The sequence below is a fragment of the Patagioenas fasciata genome, chromosome 9 (assembly GCF_037038585.1).
Source record: "Patagioenas fasciata isolate bPatFas1 chromosome 9, bPatFas1.hap1, whole genome shotgun sequence".
NCBI classification, from domain to species: Eukaryota; Metazoa; Chordata; class Aves; order Columbiformes; family Columbidae; genus Patagioenas; species Patagioenas fasciata.
In genome coordinates this window covers 26,277,938-26,294,203 of record NC_092528.1, presented here as the reverse complement: position 1 = coordinate 26,294,203, position 16,266 = coordinate 26,277,938, and the positions used below count along the sequence as shown (strand labels likewise).

The 16,266-nt window shown below is 39.1% G+C and overlaps 2 protein-coding genes across 22 annotated transcripts in view; both read right to left on the bottom strand.

Annotated features, from left to right (window-relative positions):
• The window catches only part of RPL35A (ribosomal protein L35a), a 136,133-nt gene that overhangs the window by 57,505 nt on the left and 62,362 nt on the right, over nt 1-16,266 (bottom strand). The gene's annotated exons all lie outside the window — the stretch shown is intronic.
• LRCH3 (leucine rich repeats and calponin homology domain containing 3) overlaps nt 1-16,266 on the bottom strand; it is a 61,843-nt gene that overhangs the window by 28,831 nt on the left and 16,746 nt on the right. For all 20 annotated transcript variants that reach the window (XM_065844181.2, XM_065844184.2, XM_071812689.1 and 17 more), the window contains exons 2-8: nt 9,367-9,511; nt 7,742-7,868; nt 6,873-6,978; nt 6,564-6,700; nt 5,526-5,635; nt 1,391-1,484; nt 391-511 (exon numbers count right to left, since the gene is read on the bottom strand). In XM_065844181.2, coding sequence (XP_065700253.1) covers nt 391-511; nt 1,391-1,484; nt 5,526-5,635; nt 6,564-6,700; nt 6,873-6,978; nt 7,742-7,868; nt 9,367-9,511 — 840 coding nt within the window. The remainder of the gene's footprint in view (nt 1-390; nt 512-1,390; nt 1,485-5,525; nt 5,636-6,563; nt 6,701-6,872; nt 6,979-7,741; nt 7,869-9,366; nt 9,512-16,266) is intronic.

The window sequence follows — 16,266 nt, the reverse complement described above, 5'->3', positions numbered from 1 at the left end:
CCTGACAAAACTGCTCATCCCGTTGTGGCAGCAGTCAGCAGAGCACTGACAATCTACTGCTGCTGCAAATTTTCCCCCATAGCTCAAGCAGCAAAACTCCATGCACCAAAATTCAAGATTCCAAAATACTGGTTTGTATTTGGAGACCTTAACATAGCATATACATCAGCAAAGTTTCCCAGGTAATCCTAATTCTGATGCTATTTGATTTTGTCTTGTAACATCCTTAATACAACAGTGTTTTTACACTGTTTACACAACTGTGGTTTTGTATAATTACACCCAGACTTCTATCTTTTTCCTCTTTAGACAACCTACTATTTATAGCAAGTATTTGGGAACTTTAATAATGATGACAAGAAATATTGTTAGCCAAAGATCATTATTTACCTCCACCATTAGTTACGACGGTGCTCCCTCGGTTTTCTTGATACTGACTTTCTCTTCGCAGTCTCTGCTCTTTCGTGATCTCTGCCACACGCAAAGGGAGATCTGAGAACTCATCTGTTGGCTTTACAAAACAAACAGTGAAGTCAAGAAACGCTTTTCTTTGGAAACATCACCTTGTAAGCTGCTACCTATTGATTTGTGTTTTTACTTCAACTGTCCTGTTTTGCACATATAAAACCCTAACTTAAAGTAAAATATAGCTATAGAGTTTTGGTCTTAAAATCACACATTCAAGCTTTCTTGAGAAAACAGCTTGCCTATAGTTTTGCTCTGCAACACCTGCAAGTGCTTGAAAACATCCCAGGATGGAAAACTGTAGAATTTTCTCAAAAACTAAGGTAGGAGTGTAAGCAGGTGTACGGAGTATAGCTCACTGAAACACTTCAGGTCTTGGCTACTGCCTTTCCTGGTTTTCCCATGAAGAAAAGGGACCTTCTTCCTTGCAAGTATAATTGACAGTCTTCTTGCTAAGGCATCTCATTTTCCTGCTTCTAAGTGGCAATCAGATTTTATTTTTAACATTTGAAATGAGCTACGAAGACGAAATTTTCATCTCATTTTTGAAGCTTAATTTTCAGGTTCAGATTCATTTTATTCAAGCAACTACTCACAAGTAATTGTAGTTGACTCAACATTGTAATAGGATACAGTTACAAGCTTTTTTAAAAAGGAGGAACCCCTTATTTCTCATCTTTTACGCTCTAGTAAATTCATCTGTCATGCAGTTTTACACATTTCTTTCATTATTCTCAACTTTGCATCCACCCCATATACAAATATGCTTGTTTTTCTCCAATAAAACGACAAATAATTTTGGCTCAAGGCAACCTGCACACCAGCATATACATGTTACCTATTGAACATGCTTTGAGACACACACTTGTTAGTTCTCTCTCCTGCATGATACTGCACTCAACAGAAATAAAGCTGCAACACTTACTTCATTCCCTGACCATCTTTTGTCTCCGCTGTCCACGCTATTGAAGCCGGAATCAAGTGCTCCATAGGGACGACTGGAATAGAGTTCTTCGTGGCTGTCAAACGCACAGTTCTGGTTAGAGTAACACAAACACCACCAAAAGCTTCTCAGCACAATAAGCTACCAAGCACAGTTTCAGCGCGTTCACAAGCTCAGCGTAATAGAAATCAGACTGCATTTGCCACAAAGAACAAGAAGCATATTCTTACAGCTACAGAGTCACTCAGCTGCCCACTTGTCCTGGCCTGGCCTTTTAAGAGCTAATCCGATCCAAAGTATATATCCATACTTCAAACATTTCCCAAGCAGGAATTACGATAAAGCAAAATGCAAAGTGGTCTCTCATTTCACTTTTTAACAAGTCAAACTTTTGTTTTCTGCTACTTGTGTTCTGGTTGAAAAACACTGTCCCACAAACTTTTTTGTAATAAGCACAAATCCATGCAAAATTACTAAAAATACAAGTGTATCAGAATACACTTCAACACAAAAGTAAGCAGAATGTATTACACACCTGTCTTCTTCATCATAATCACCCACCTAAGAAACTGTGCAGAAAGTTGGACATTATTTCAAATATTCCATAATATAATAAATATAGCAGTACAGTTTTCATCTAGAAAGCCCAACTTTGTCAATGCCATGTCTAGACAAAAGGTGTTAGGCATGTGCCCAGTGTTACAATACACATGACCAAGCAGCCACCCAGTTCTTCTCCAACTTTCTGGGCTCAGAAAGTCCGTAATTCAGCAGTGCAGCCACCAGATGTCAAGTCTGGCAACTGCTGCAGAGAGCTCCAGCAACAGAGACAATGGGACGTGTCTGATCCTCTGCAGATGGCATCTCACAACAGCTCCACTGTCCTGCTGGCACTCGATGCCCCAGGGAGAACTGCAGCAGTAATTACTACATAATACACAAGGACCAATGAATTTCAGGAAGCTAATTGCTTCACCCCATAGTGACTCAATTGCAGGTCATTTTCTCATTGGTATTGCTCTCAAGTTGTTGCTCCCTCTGAAATCCCTCTTTCAGGAAATACTTATTTTCAAATTACTATTATTACTGTTATTACCACAATTCATGCAGCACCATATGCATGCATAGGACTTCGTACAACAGTGAGAGACTGTTACCTTGGGCTATTTTAAATTTCAGATAGACATAAACCAGCAAAAAAAAAAGAGGCGGAATGGAGGGCTACAGATGAAAAATGTTAGGGAATACATCTGCCTCTATGCAGATCTAGATTTTGCAAATGTACACCAAAAGAGGAGCTCTTGCATCTGCATGGAGTCTTGCTTAACTCAAGAGTTCCACCTGTATGGCCCTGTATTTCAACAGAAAGATCATCTGCATAGTAAAGGCCTAGAAAAAAAGAAGAATGAAAAAAAACAAACCAAACCAAACTTCTTTTGGGTGGGGAAGAAAAAAGAAGGACCATTAAATCTCTCAGTGCAGTTAAAGAACTATTAACCTGAACCACTGACAACAGAACCATACTTAGGCTAACAGCTCACAGTACTCAAATACTGGATTTAAACTATAAGTCAAAGAAAAATCCATCTGCAGTATAATACCATATAAAGGCAGCAATATTTTCAGAATCTCCCGAGAACCCTGTTCGAAGTTGAACAATTATTGCAAATACAAGAGTATTGAAATGACTCTTTGGCTATATCTCAAAACTGGGGAAGTACCTTGATACAATTTTTTATTCTTTTAATCCTTTTCAATTAGAGATTTTGAAAAAGCTGCTTTCTCTCTCACCAACTCTTACATCTAAAAGCAGCTATGCAATGCTGCACACTTCACATGTTTATAGTCATACAGCAGACATCCCAAAATCAGCTGAGACATAGGATTTTTATTGCTCCCTGATCAACAAGCTGCAAGGAACAACAAAAGCACTTGGATAGATCAGAGCATTTTGAGACAACTACAAGTTATCCAGGAAGCTACATAAGGCTTGAAGTCAAAGAAACCAAATGGTAAGGCCAACAGCCAAAGGAAAGACATCAGTTGCCAATGTTTCAAAGACACTGCCCCAAAGCCACCCTAAACTACACATTTTTACCTCCTGTAAGAAAGAACAGTTGCCCAAGTCCCAGTATACCCACTACATTGGTTCATGCATGAGTACTTCATATTTTAAGCCTTGTAACAGTGGACTATAGCAGTCTGCCTCAGCGCCTAAACAACTGCTATGTGGCTTCGACAGCTCTGCCTCCCATCAATACATTCACTCCAGCACCATCCTGAGCTGCTCTGAACTTCAGTGTTGCAAATGAGAGACTGGGTTGCAGCAGATCACCACTTGCTGTGAGATAAACCTCACATAGTTTATGCGTAGAAAAGGCCTGTAACATACGAGACTTCACTCTGGTAAAACAGTTTGTTTGTTTTAGCTTTGTCAAATTATACCAATCAGTTGCACTGTGACCTCCAAACCACACTTTCTGCCCTAATATCTTGTTTCATTAGCAGCGTTAACAACTTTGTTATTAAAAAATGTTTGATCAAGAGTCAACTGACAGCATGACTGAAACTTCCTTAAACTTTAAGAATCTCTACAACTCAGTTTCAGATTCTTAACTTCCATGGTATTTCACCTCGCTTATCAGATAAAACAGTAACAAAGTCTAGGTGTACTGCCTGATATCTCATTTCTATTGGTCACCTTTGAAGATAACAAACATAAAGCTCTTGTGACTTGCCTGGAAATATTAACCATATTGTAGCTGAATGCTTTTATTTCTCATATCCCAAGGTCTGTAAGAACACGAGGAACCACCTGCAACACTAAAGGCCCTAGACAGTAGGGTAACAACAAATAATTCTACCACCAACTCTTGTCTCCTCTTGGGGATGGAAATACAGCGACAGGGAAGGCAGCTGAAGCTCATTTCATGCAGCTGAATCTGGAAGTAAATCTAGAAAAGCACCCTCAACCAGTTCTGCACTTGTTTTTTCATTCATAATTCCAAGCTATGATTAAAATACATAAATTCTTCTCATTTCACAAATAAATGAAAACTTTCAAAGTAATTTACAGCTACAGACAACAATAAATCAGTAATCACACAGCCCGCTGATTTTGTTGGAGTTTCTATTGAAAGAAAATAAACTATGCTAAACAGATCATGACTGTTTAATATTTAAAGACTCTTCAATAACAGGACAGTACCCCAGTATTATGTAGAAACCATTTGCAACAGCTCTAAGAGACTGAGTAACACTCATAAAATGCTTATATGTTGATTTCACCTAGAAAAATAATTTAAGACATGCAGTGCTGATGAGGAATCACTGTCAGTCCCTCATGCAAATTCTTCCTCACAGATCTGGCCCATGATGATTTATTGTGAGACCCTCTGATCTGTGTTTTATTGCTGCTCAGACAGCGGTATATCTGTTAGCAAACTTATTCGTCCCCACCTTATTATCACTTTCCAAGGTGATCGAGGTAACTTTTATATATATTTAGTTTCATACTTTACTGACTCCCTTTCATGTAAAAGAAATAATCTTAACTGCCGCTTTTCTCTAGACATCTTAATTTAGCAGCTGATACGGTTGACTATTCCAATATTTGTGTTACAACGCTAAGGAATTGTGCCAAGTGAAAGTTTGCCAAGAATAACCGTTTACTAACGGGGTGGAGATCAGCACTTACACCTGTAGTTCAAGCAAGTAGTTATAAAATTCTGTACAGAAGGTTAAAACAATCACAGTAGGGATATACTTCAGTAAGGATGTGGAAAATATTAAGATCTCATAAACTGAACACCTTAACAACACGAGAACAATCCCTATATTACGAAGATACCAACACACTGTTATTACGGTATATCAGCTCTTACACTGCCTTTCATATGATATTACCCAGGTTTTCTTCTGAACTGTCCCTCGCTTCTTACGTAGTGGTATATTGTTAGAATACACCACGAGATAACACAGATGATACTCTTCAAAGCCACCTCCATCAATGCACTTACCAATGAACAGGCCTTGGATTTCTTTTTTTAACTCAGATAACTGATAAAATTTTCCCGAATGTCATCAAAACAAGGAACTTGGGTTGTGCCAAACTTACCAGGATCCAAATCCCATGGGTCTCCTATCATAATCAGGCAAGTCTGGAGCTATCTTGCATGCTTCTATGTTCAGGTATTTAAATATGTGAATTTTTCCTTTTATGCATATCTTTAAAAAAAAATATACAAGTATAATTTGACAATATGTTTTCAAAACACTCTGCAGACATTTAACCTGTAGTTGAGAGTAACAAATAGGCATATTTATGTCAACCGGTGCATCTTCTTATCTTACTGCATTTTAGAGAAACAGCTATAGAGGAACACCACAGGATGCCCATGAGAGACAAATGGAAGCTGTCCTTCAGGTACACCTGGTCTGCATGCAACTTTGTCAGCTGGATGCTGAAATTTCCCCATGCAAACAAGACATAAGCATCTGCAAGTACTAGAATTTATGCCCTTGGCAACAGAACAGATGCATCCCACCCATGCCCAGCTTTGAATTGCAGTGGCGGATTGCCAGAGCAAGCTCCAATTTACAATGAAGGAAGCAAATAACAGCTGTCTTGGCTTTCAAAACAGAGGCAAAGCCCTGCTGAAGCTACAGGTCTTAGCAAGTGCCACTGCTGACTTGGAAGCAGCAGCTCACAGGAGAACTTCAAACACCCAAGGGCTTTTACAGCCACGTTAAAAATAAAATTACTCACTAACCATATTGCAGTTTCTAGATCGAAGGCCAATTTGAGCACTTTGCTGCAAAGTGAACCTGCACAGAGCAGCACTGAGGCCCAAAACCCACTCTTGCCTAAGAGAGCTTCCTCTCTCCTACAATGAAAGCAGAAATGTTCAGCTAACTTTAATACAACACCAACAGTGGAATTCTTATTAATATCCCACAGGTGAGACTACCAATACAGTAAAGTAAGGAAAACAGATTTTTCAACCTGTGCTTTGTATTTAACCCTTTTAGACAACACAATGTGTTTAAAGTTCTCTCATTCTTAAATGAAGTTTGTAATATAATCCTTCAGCTGTTAACTTTGTTCTGCCCTTGTTAGTTAAACTCATCATCCGAATTCCTTGCTGCAGTTTACCTGTGCAGGGGGTGACTGGAGAGGGTTGTTTTCCAACATGATGGTCTGCAGATGTCTGAGGTTCCTATAACAAACTGGTATTGTTGTTATTTTGTTGCAGGAGAAATCTAACCGAATCAAAGGCAACTCAGCGAGTTCTGCAGATAGAAAAGAAATACAATTCAGCAGATTTAAAAGCAAGAGTATAAAAATATGTGTTTGACAAAATATTCAAGTACACTGCTTCTAGTTCTCAGGGGAAGAAAAGCGCATTGGAAATAAAGAAGTGCTTGAAATTTCTGCTGTTACAACTGACAGCCTTTATCTCACCTTCAGGTAAACGCACCAAATTATTTCTTCTGACATTTAGGTCCCGCAAGGATTCCAAATTGCCAATTTGCGGAGGTATCGTCTGTATTTCATTACAGCTCACATCCTACAAAGCAAGAGCAAGGAATGAGTTAGTGGTTTTGACATTAACAGCACTGACTGGTAAGCCTCTGTTAATTACAATACATAGCGTTTTATTCAGGGACTGAAATAAAAAGACAACTATTTACACAACACCTCAGATCCTTATGTTCATTACGTCTCATTGCCGATGTAAAGCATTATTCTAATTTTAAATATAAGGGGAAATAAAAGGTTTAAAAGATTAAGCATTCATATGTAGAAGTCTATTTGAAGTTCTCATTCAAGTTATTGCATGTTATTTGAGACAGTGCAACTTGCCTTATAAAAGCTTTTTGTCAGAAACAACGCACCAACAGCACTAACTCCATCCAACCTTCCTTTCAAAAACAGGGAAGGCTCTTCATTAAAATGACATGGAGCATTTGCTGTCCAGTGCAAGGCATCTTACCACAATATATATATTTTTTTTAAATCTCAGAGTATTTCAAATATTTTTCTAACACCTGTATACGAAGTCAAAACATAGCTGGAGATACTACGGCAGATAAAAATCTTCCTTAGGCTAAGAGCAGGTTTAAGTAACTTGCTATTGCATACAAGTGACTGGCTTACAACCACAAAGTTGTCAGCAGAATGAGAAATGCGATGTTGATCTTGCACATGCCCAGATAGCATCAGTTTAAAAAACCCTGTTATTTCTTCTGAAGCACCTCCAAACCTATTAAACACATCAATTAAAAATCAAAGACTAAACAGTAATAGTTGAAAAATAACTGTATACTTACAAGCTCTGTCAGCTGTCTGAGCTGTCCAATTTCTTCAGGTATTGAAACCAACTTATTATTACTCGCTATCAAAACCTTCAGCGGCAGGTTACAGAGGTGTACTGGCAATGTTGAAAGCTGGTTGCGACTTTTTTAACAGAAAGAAAACAAATCATCAGAACTCCAACGAGAAATCACCTCACACCTTAATGCAATGAAAGACACGTGCAAAAAGCATCCATTTAGATGATCAGTTTTTATATAATTACTGTAAAAGTAGTTCCATCAAATCCTTCTTCATTACTTGCTTTATCTAATTATGTGTGAACAAACTCTGAATATCAAGTACCAAGCCTGATCAGATGTTTTCAAACGCAGTGCTGGGGAATATGATATTTTCCTGCCCTTTCACGTGCTTTTGATAACTGGCCACCCCTGTCACAAAGGAGCGTGTTTGAACAGCGTTTTGCAAAAGCCCTTACGACAGGTAGTATTGCAGGTCAGCACACACAAAATGCCACAGAGAAAGTCATTACTTACTCAATTAGAAATATACTTTAAATATTCAGTAAGTCATGTGGATGTTGGTACGATGGATTCCACTATTCCAAAATACAGTCTTGGACATTTCATAATAAACCACTATTAAAGCAAGTTCGAGGTCATATGACTGGATTGTGACCTCAGGTGAGAACCAGGCAGAACAAGAATGGATTGTAAAAGACAAAGATGCCCTTCCAAAATAAAATACAGCAAGGAGGAGCGACTGGATATTTAAAAGAAAAACTATTAGGATCTTAACTAAGGCTTTGATTGGGTGTTGAAATTTACCCAAATATGCTGCTGTATCTTTTCATGCTTGAAACACAGATTTCCCTACTATTAAGGCAAAAAAAAGAGATGTTTTGAGCAACACGCAAACCAAGCGCAGTTTGCAAAATGATAGTAATTGGACTGCACCTACTGGAGATCACAGCAATAGGAAACCCATACCTGATTCATATCCTATTCCTACAATTCTCACCATCAATAAAAAAAGAAAACAAAAACATAAGCATATTAAATTGGCAGAGGTCTAACACCAGAAGGAAATGGTCTGAAGACTTCTGTGATAGATATCACTGCCAATTTGTGATGAATGACTTTCCACACCTCTTAAAAGACCACCTACAAATGGAGGACACTGTACACAGTTGAATTCCATCAACAGGCCAAGTTGCAGCAATTAGCTTTTAATGCTGGCAGAGAAAGATCTTTAAAAGACACCAGTACAGCAAAGGTAAAGGTCAATTGCATAAGCCTTATTCAGCTGCCGAGAGCTGAACTGTGAAGACTATCCAAAAGCTCCATTCTCTTTTCAGTCTGCATGCCTGTGTTTCACATGAAAACTACTGGAATTAATATTTTGAGTCCTTTACATTGGAATTAGCTTTCCTCTTCATCCTCCACTTCTACAAGCTGTTGCTTACTCCTCACACTCCCTGATCCACCTAAGTGGGTAAGACTGGTTCACGTTGCTTTAAATCAATGACGTACAGTATAACGATGTGTGGATTATACACCATGTTAACGTTACTTATGGATGCATCAATGTTTATAAACTGAGACTACTGACGCTAGAGCAAAATTTCTGAGACAATCGTTACCTGATATTTAGAAACGTTAAGGACTGTAAGTTCAAAACAGCCTCTGGGATATATCGAATGCAGTTCTGGTACAAGTTAAGACTCTCGAGGGAGACGAAGTGACATGCCTCTGCTGGAAGCTCTGACAGTCTGTTCCGGGAGAAATCTGAAGGGAGGGGAAAAAAGAAACATTCAGTAAAGCTGTCTTAAAACTTCACGAGGACAAGTATAGTTTGTATATTCGCCATCACACACAGTGATGGAACAATTGGACAGGAATAATTTTCACTGTCCTGCCTGCAAAATTTTCAAGATTATGAAGCAACTCTCACTTCACACACAAAATAAATCAACATCTTTAAAAATCTTCCATCTGTAATAAAAAAGGGAGAGCCAGATGCAACATTCCTTTCATAGTCATGCTTACACATCCCAAACTGCCTTCTGCTTAGAGGAAGATGGTTTAAGATGCTGAAAGTCCAGCTTCAAATCTCTGTTCCAGGACCATCTCTAGATTATGGAGTTGGTATTGGCTGGGCAGCGCTGCCATGAAAAGAATCAAAGTATTTTTCTCCCAGCCCCCTACTAAGGTACCCCCTGCTATATGGAAATCTCAGCTTCAGATTTCTGGTCTAAAGTATATCCTTTATATAGATATATGCACATTTGTAAGTTACAGTTCCAACAGGGGAAGCATAAGGCACACACTATACTCCATCCAAAGCATTCCCTCCTTCAGACGGAGATACTAGTTCAAGCCTGTAATCTCAACCGAGCAATGAAGGGATTTTCAATAAAAGATCTCCCCGGCAGGAGAAAAATGCTCTGCTTGCTGCCAGCGGTAAGGTTTACTGCTTCTTTGTGATCATACATTCCTTGTTTGGCAAGAGACACAAGTTTAACCAAAACCACTACCAAATGTTCATATTTGAAGAATCTATATTCTTCCTCAGCCAGTTCCAATTACCAATCCGTACATATGAAATATCCATCAGTATTACTCTCTTTCAAGAGTAAAAGCTGCATTGTGATAAATAATGCAGTTGCCAAGGGTTCTTTTTCCTGTAAAGGTCAAGGAAAGCTCTTGTTCGTACACGCCAAAGGACAGTTCTCACAAACACATCCAGCGCTTAACTCTCACAGGGGTTATTCTCACACTTTGTGTCAGCAGGGAGTTCCTAGAGACAATGCCTGTTTAATAAACCGACGTTTCACCTTTACATTTTTAAGGAAGGGCAGACATTCGTTGTAAAAACCCATCTGACCTGAATCGGTGTAATGAAGGATTAAAAAAAAAAAATAAAACAAATTTAATTGCTATTTTCTTTATTTGTTTTGTATTTCATTTTCTCCTCATCAGCACAAAAGGATAAAAGCTCCCACCCCAAAACATATACAACAAACTGACAGCTCTCCTGCCTCACACTGTTCCCATGTCTGCTCTAGGTTGCCCAAGGAAAATAAGACACTCCAAGAGCAGCTGGAGCTGACTCTAGGTCTACATCATGGTGTAGAACAAGCCATCAGCTACTACTGATAAACAACCAATCATTAAAAATCTCAGCAGAAAGAAATACTATGAAAAACTTTGTACTTTAAAGCACAAGTGAGAAGGACCTGCACTATCCAATCTACAGGTGTGACTGAAGCAAACTATAGCAGAGGCTACAGTGGGTGTCAAGTTCAGCGGATGTTACACAGTGCACACACATGAGAAAACATGAAAATCATGGGAACTTTTAATCCACCAATACCAAAAGGTAACAGGGAACGTAGCAAAACTCCTTGTTTGTTTTGCAACGAGTATAAAAGAAATTTTAACAACAACAGTAAATTTATCAAGAAAACCCACAAATACACTACATGCTTCTTTCCAGTTTGTGTCGGTCTCAAACATGATGTCAGCTTAAACTTGTCCAAATTTGATTTTGCAAACCAAACGCTTTAAAATGAACATTTCTGACCAGCTCCAACAGCAGGAGCTAAAATTACAAAACAGAAGTAATCATCATTAAGTCTGCGTTGCATATCTAAAATTGTTTAACTCCCTTATGACAGTTCAAGATCTTTGTCCCCTTTTCCATTTGTTGGGACGCAACCTTCCACCTGCTTTTTTTCTTCTAAGAGCAAAGAAGAATCTGTGTTTACAACATGCTGAAGACAGCTTCCATAAACATCTTCATCTTACCATACACTAATCCAGATAAAACATGAGATAAATGCATAAAATGCAAAGAAAGGCGACAATGATGCCTTTGCTATTGCCAACCCCAAAGTTTTCTTACTTCTGTTGCTCATCCCAGGCCCTTTGTATTGCCAGAGTTTGTGAGAGACTCTGAAATTCAATACAACAGTTTTTCTGATCACCTCATCGCACAGCCCCATAAACCCTATGCCAGCACCAGGGAGAAAACAACAGTGTGGGCAGCAAAGTCCCGTGCTCGGGCAGCAGGGATTATTTTGCTGATTTAACGCACCCACTGAACTCCGGCCTAAGTGGAAACAGCAAGTGAATCAGACTGAGCAGAACCTGCTTAAGAATCTGTAGACAGTAAAAGAATCAGTAAAGTGGAATTTGCTTCTGGTCTTTAAGTTGCATGCGTGGAAAGGAATCAGTAAAGTATTTGTGTATATCCTAAAATGCATATGAGTGAAACAGGGCTATTATAATCTGAACTAGGATTTGTGTTCACATTTCATGGGTTAAAAATTACTGTTACCTTTAAAAAGGGTTCTTCTAGCCTGCTAAAAATGGATGTGTTTCTTTGAAGACAACGTCATGTGGAATTTTGGTAAATGGGAAGCGTTCTTTGGAACTAAGTTCTCTGTGAAAGATAAAATAGCCAACAGTACGAACACAAAAATGAAGTCTCAGAGTGGAGCCAGATCACTGACCTTTTCCATCTTAATTGGGATTCCATTCAGAAAGCCATAAAATCCAACGTTATATGTGACTAGAGAACACACTACTTTTCAAATTGCATCATTTGGCATTAAATGTAAACTCTGCTCAAAGAAGAATGTTCCTCTAACATCAAACATTCACAGGCCTGTGTTTGCACATATTTAACTTAATCTGTAACACAAAGTTTGTCTCCAAAGGAAAATCACTGATGCATAAAGCTGCACTGTTTAGGGTACCGGGTACTTTAACCAACTACATATGCGATAAAGAGAGGGAGCTGCAGCTCAACTGTTGCTGGCACTCAGACCAGCTGGGTGGTGGTGAATTCCAATTCATCATGGGATGCTAATGTGACCAGTCCGCTAATCCTGTTCCGATGGGAATACGGCTTCCTCTCCCATTCCAATTAACTATGACAATGAGGGCCAGTTCTAGGCCTGGCCTGCGCTACAAAATGTTGCTGATAAAAATCTGCCTTCTGTCACCATGTGTTCCCCATACACATTAAAAATCTTATTTATTTATTTATTTTTAAATGTAAACTGGCAAGAGCATCAATTTTGGGCTGTCTGTTCAAAACCAAAAGCCAGCAATCACCATAAACCCGCTGGTGAAACGCTGGCGTAAGAGAGATGGTGACATTATGTCAGCAGCTGTAAACTGCTGGCTCCCACCCACTATGTATCATCCCTCTGTAACATCCCTGTTGTCACTGTGTGACACCAGCCATGAATGCAACAATACGGGTATCTGTGAATTGATCTGAATCCCGATGGTGACACTGGCTTCTACACACTGTCCTCAACTAGGACGACTACAGCTGAAGGGCAAGAAAGTGTTCTGTTCCCCTAACACTAGGAAGCATGTGTTATATCTTAAAAACACAGGTTTTCTTTTATACCAGACAAATCTAAGATATATTAGCTTGCAGCTTATAGACAGAAATATATTTTCATATAAATAATTAGATAAGCCAAGAGGGCTGACAACCAGTATAGTGACAAAAGGAAAAAGGCAGAACAGAGTGCTGTAAGAGGACAAAGTACAGCTGCTCAAGAAATACACGCAAAATCTGGAACTGTGTAAACACGCTTTTTATCCCCACATGCAACTCAAAGACCAGAAGCAAATTCCACAGTTTCACAATGATAACAACAAAACCGCAATCATCAGCTTCTCCATAAAACACCAAAGAATATCCTTGAAGTAGCTGATGTAATCGTAACCTCGCAGATGCAGAAAGCAGCTCACCTGAACTTGTCATTTACAGCTACTGCTCTGACATGTCAGACTGTCCCATGGAAAGGAACTGCTCAGCTTACAGACACTTTTCAGATAACGTCACTAACCAGATCTTTTGAGAAAAGTGATGACATTTTAGAATCAACTCTATTAGAATGATTAATTACATTCCCAAATGCATTGGGAGCACATTGTTATGTATTGATCCCAGTTTTATGAATTGATTTGTTTCACCTGCCAAACATTTCAGAACTTGAAATTAAAATCTGAGAAGAGCAATCCTTGTGATCCTGATGATTTTCAGGAAATATTCCCATAAAGCTACTAAAAGAAAATGAATAAAATTAAAGCATAGCCCTAAGCAGATGAGCTACTGCGATTATTATACTGACTGTTTTCTTGCACAAGAAAACTCAAAATCATGATAAAAGAATACCTCTGATATGATTCTGACTTTGCAGGTCTCTGTACTCAGTACCTGGCAATGTTTTCCTTTCTAAGCTCTAAAACCATTGGCATCCTCAGAGCTTCATTTCACACCTGCAGGATTTCCTGACACCAGAGTGGTGGCTTTTACCTCTTCCTGCCTGCTGACTTAACACTGCCACTTTTGTCATACCCTAATTTAAAACAAACCTCAGAAATGTCATCTCCTGATTCACCTTCTACCAGTCAGTCCTGTCAAACCTGAACTTTTCCCAACTATTCTCCCATGTATCTAAGACACATTTGTGGTACAACTATTAAGCTAAGGTGAAAGAAGGTGGCATTTACGGACAGGAGATGAGGCTCTTTGTTTTCCTCGGTGATGCATGCTGCCAATGCAACAGCACACTGCCCAAGCTGTAATACCCAAATAACAGGCATAATGAAGTCTGTTTTCACCTACATTGTTTTTGTGGCCCTGTAATTAACTACGTCTTCCAATTTCTAATTGCAATTCCCAATATTTCATGACGGAAAATTAGATTCAGACATACATCCTTGATACGCTTATCACATTCCAATTCTCAGTAGATCCATCCTTGATACGCATGATCACATTCCCTGCAGTACCAGCAGCATTAAACTGCGTTTTAACCATTTGCATGGACTAACATTTTGTAACCAAGAGTCTCCAAGCTGCTGTTTTTTGCAACATCAATAGCGTATGATTTCTGCAGTTACAGAAAATGAGGTGAAGGTCAGTGGTTTCTTCCACATGTCAACTTCGCAGCGCTGTCCCTGAAACACAGAGTTTACCACCAACCTGCTTCACCCACCTGAGAATATACTGCAGAACAGGCAAAACAAACTGAAAGATCACACTTCACACTGTGATCGGCCCTGTAGATTTCCTGCCTTGTGTGCTAAAGACAAGGTTTGCATCACACTTTTAATGAAAGCTGTTTAACACTGTTCTTTTTAAAACCTGTTTCAAATCGTTGCCAAATCATTGTCAAGTTTCAGATGTGTGGATCAAAGTTGCACATGTGCTATTTCCTCTGGCTACACTTTTATTTTGGAACATTCAATACAAATAACAGAGCTTCTTGCCAAAGGTTTTAAAAAACAAGAAAAGCCTTCACTTCTCTGAAGAACTCTCACAAATCCCTTGCTTGAAGCAATTTTAGTGAGCGAAAACTATGGTCAAAGAATTTACCTTTTCCTTCAACACCGAGATTCCCAAATTAAACTTTGCTAGCTTTTGTTTTTTTCTTTAACTCAGAACATCTTAAGAACAGTCACACAAAGGAGTTTTGCAGAATCTACCTTTCAAACTGCTTCAACTACACTAGTGGGATTTTTTCATTTGTTTGCTTTGTTTTTTAGCAACTCTTCTCCATTAAAACACATCCCATAAACCAAGAAATGAATCAAGTACAACTCTTCCTGAGCCTAATCTCTGCAACATTCACCGTTCTCTGTGAAGACTAGAAAAATCTATGCACAAAGATCTGTAAGAACTTTAATTATACTGAATAAGAGAACTCAGTCATACCTGGGATCAAAGAGGAAAACAGAACACCAACTCCCACTCTCCCTCCATTTTTTTCTCTCCACGTGATTTTAATGCATATTTGCTGTAGTTTTAGCTTTCTCTTTTGCACATGAATGAAAAGCTCACAGGCATCGCCATAAAAAACACTGACTAAATACAAACACGTATTTTACAGTCATGCACTTAACATCAGCTGCTGTACATCCCAACAAACGCATGGTTTTCTCACAGGTGCCGACCGCATGAATACTGCAAGAAGAGGAAAAACATTCTCATCAGGGTAACAGCTTGCAATACGGGGCCACTTCCTCTGCAAGGTAATTTCGTTTTCCTTTTGCAAGGAATAACAACACTTGTTTATTTAAAAAAAACCAAACCAAAACACAAACCAAAACCCAACAAGCTCCAGTCCGTGCAAGGAACTGAGAACTCCTAATGTTTCATCAGCTCCCGTTGCTTTCCTCTGGTTGGCTGTAGAGCAGGAAAATCAGTAGCCTAAATGGCTCAAACTGTCAGCTTTAATATTTCAGTGTAGGCCCTGGTTTCACAGTCAGCAACTCTAAGCCAGCAAAGGGAACAACTCCTCACTAGCCATGTGTTATCATCCCCTCCCTTGCGCCAGCACTTCCAATTGTGCAGCCACACAGCCAGTCGGGTCTCATTACTGAGAGCAAATCCTGCAAAAAAAAACAGAGCCACAAATAGTTTTCAGCCCTTCTGAGGCGTGATCTGATTCATGCTGCAGTTGTGTAATCTCTAACATCAATATAAGGACAAGAATGTGTGGCTGCAT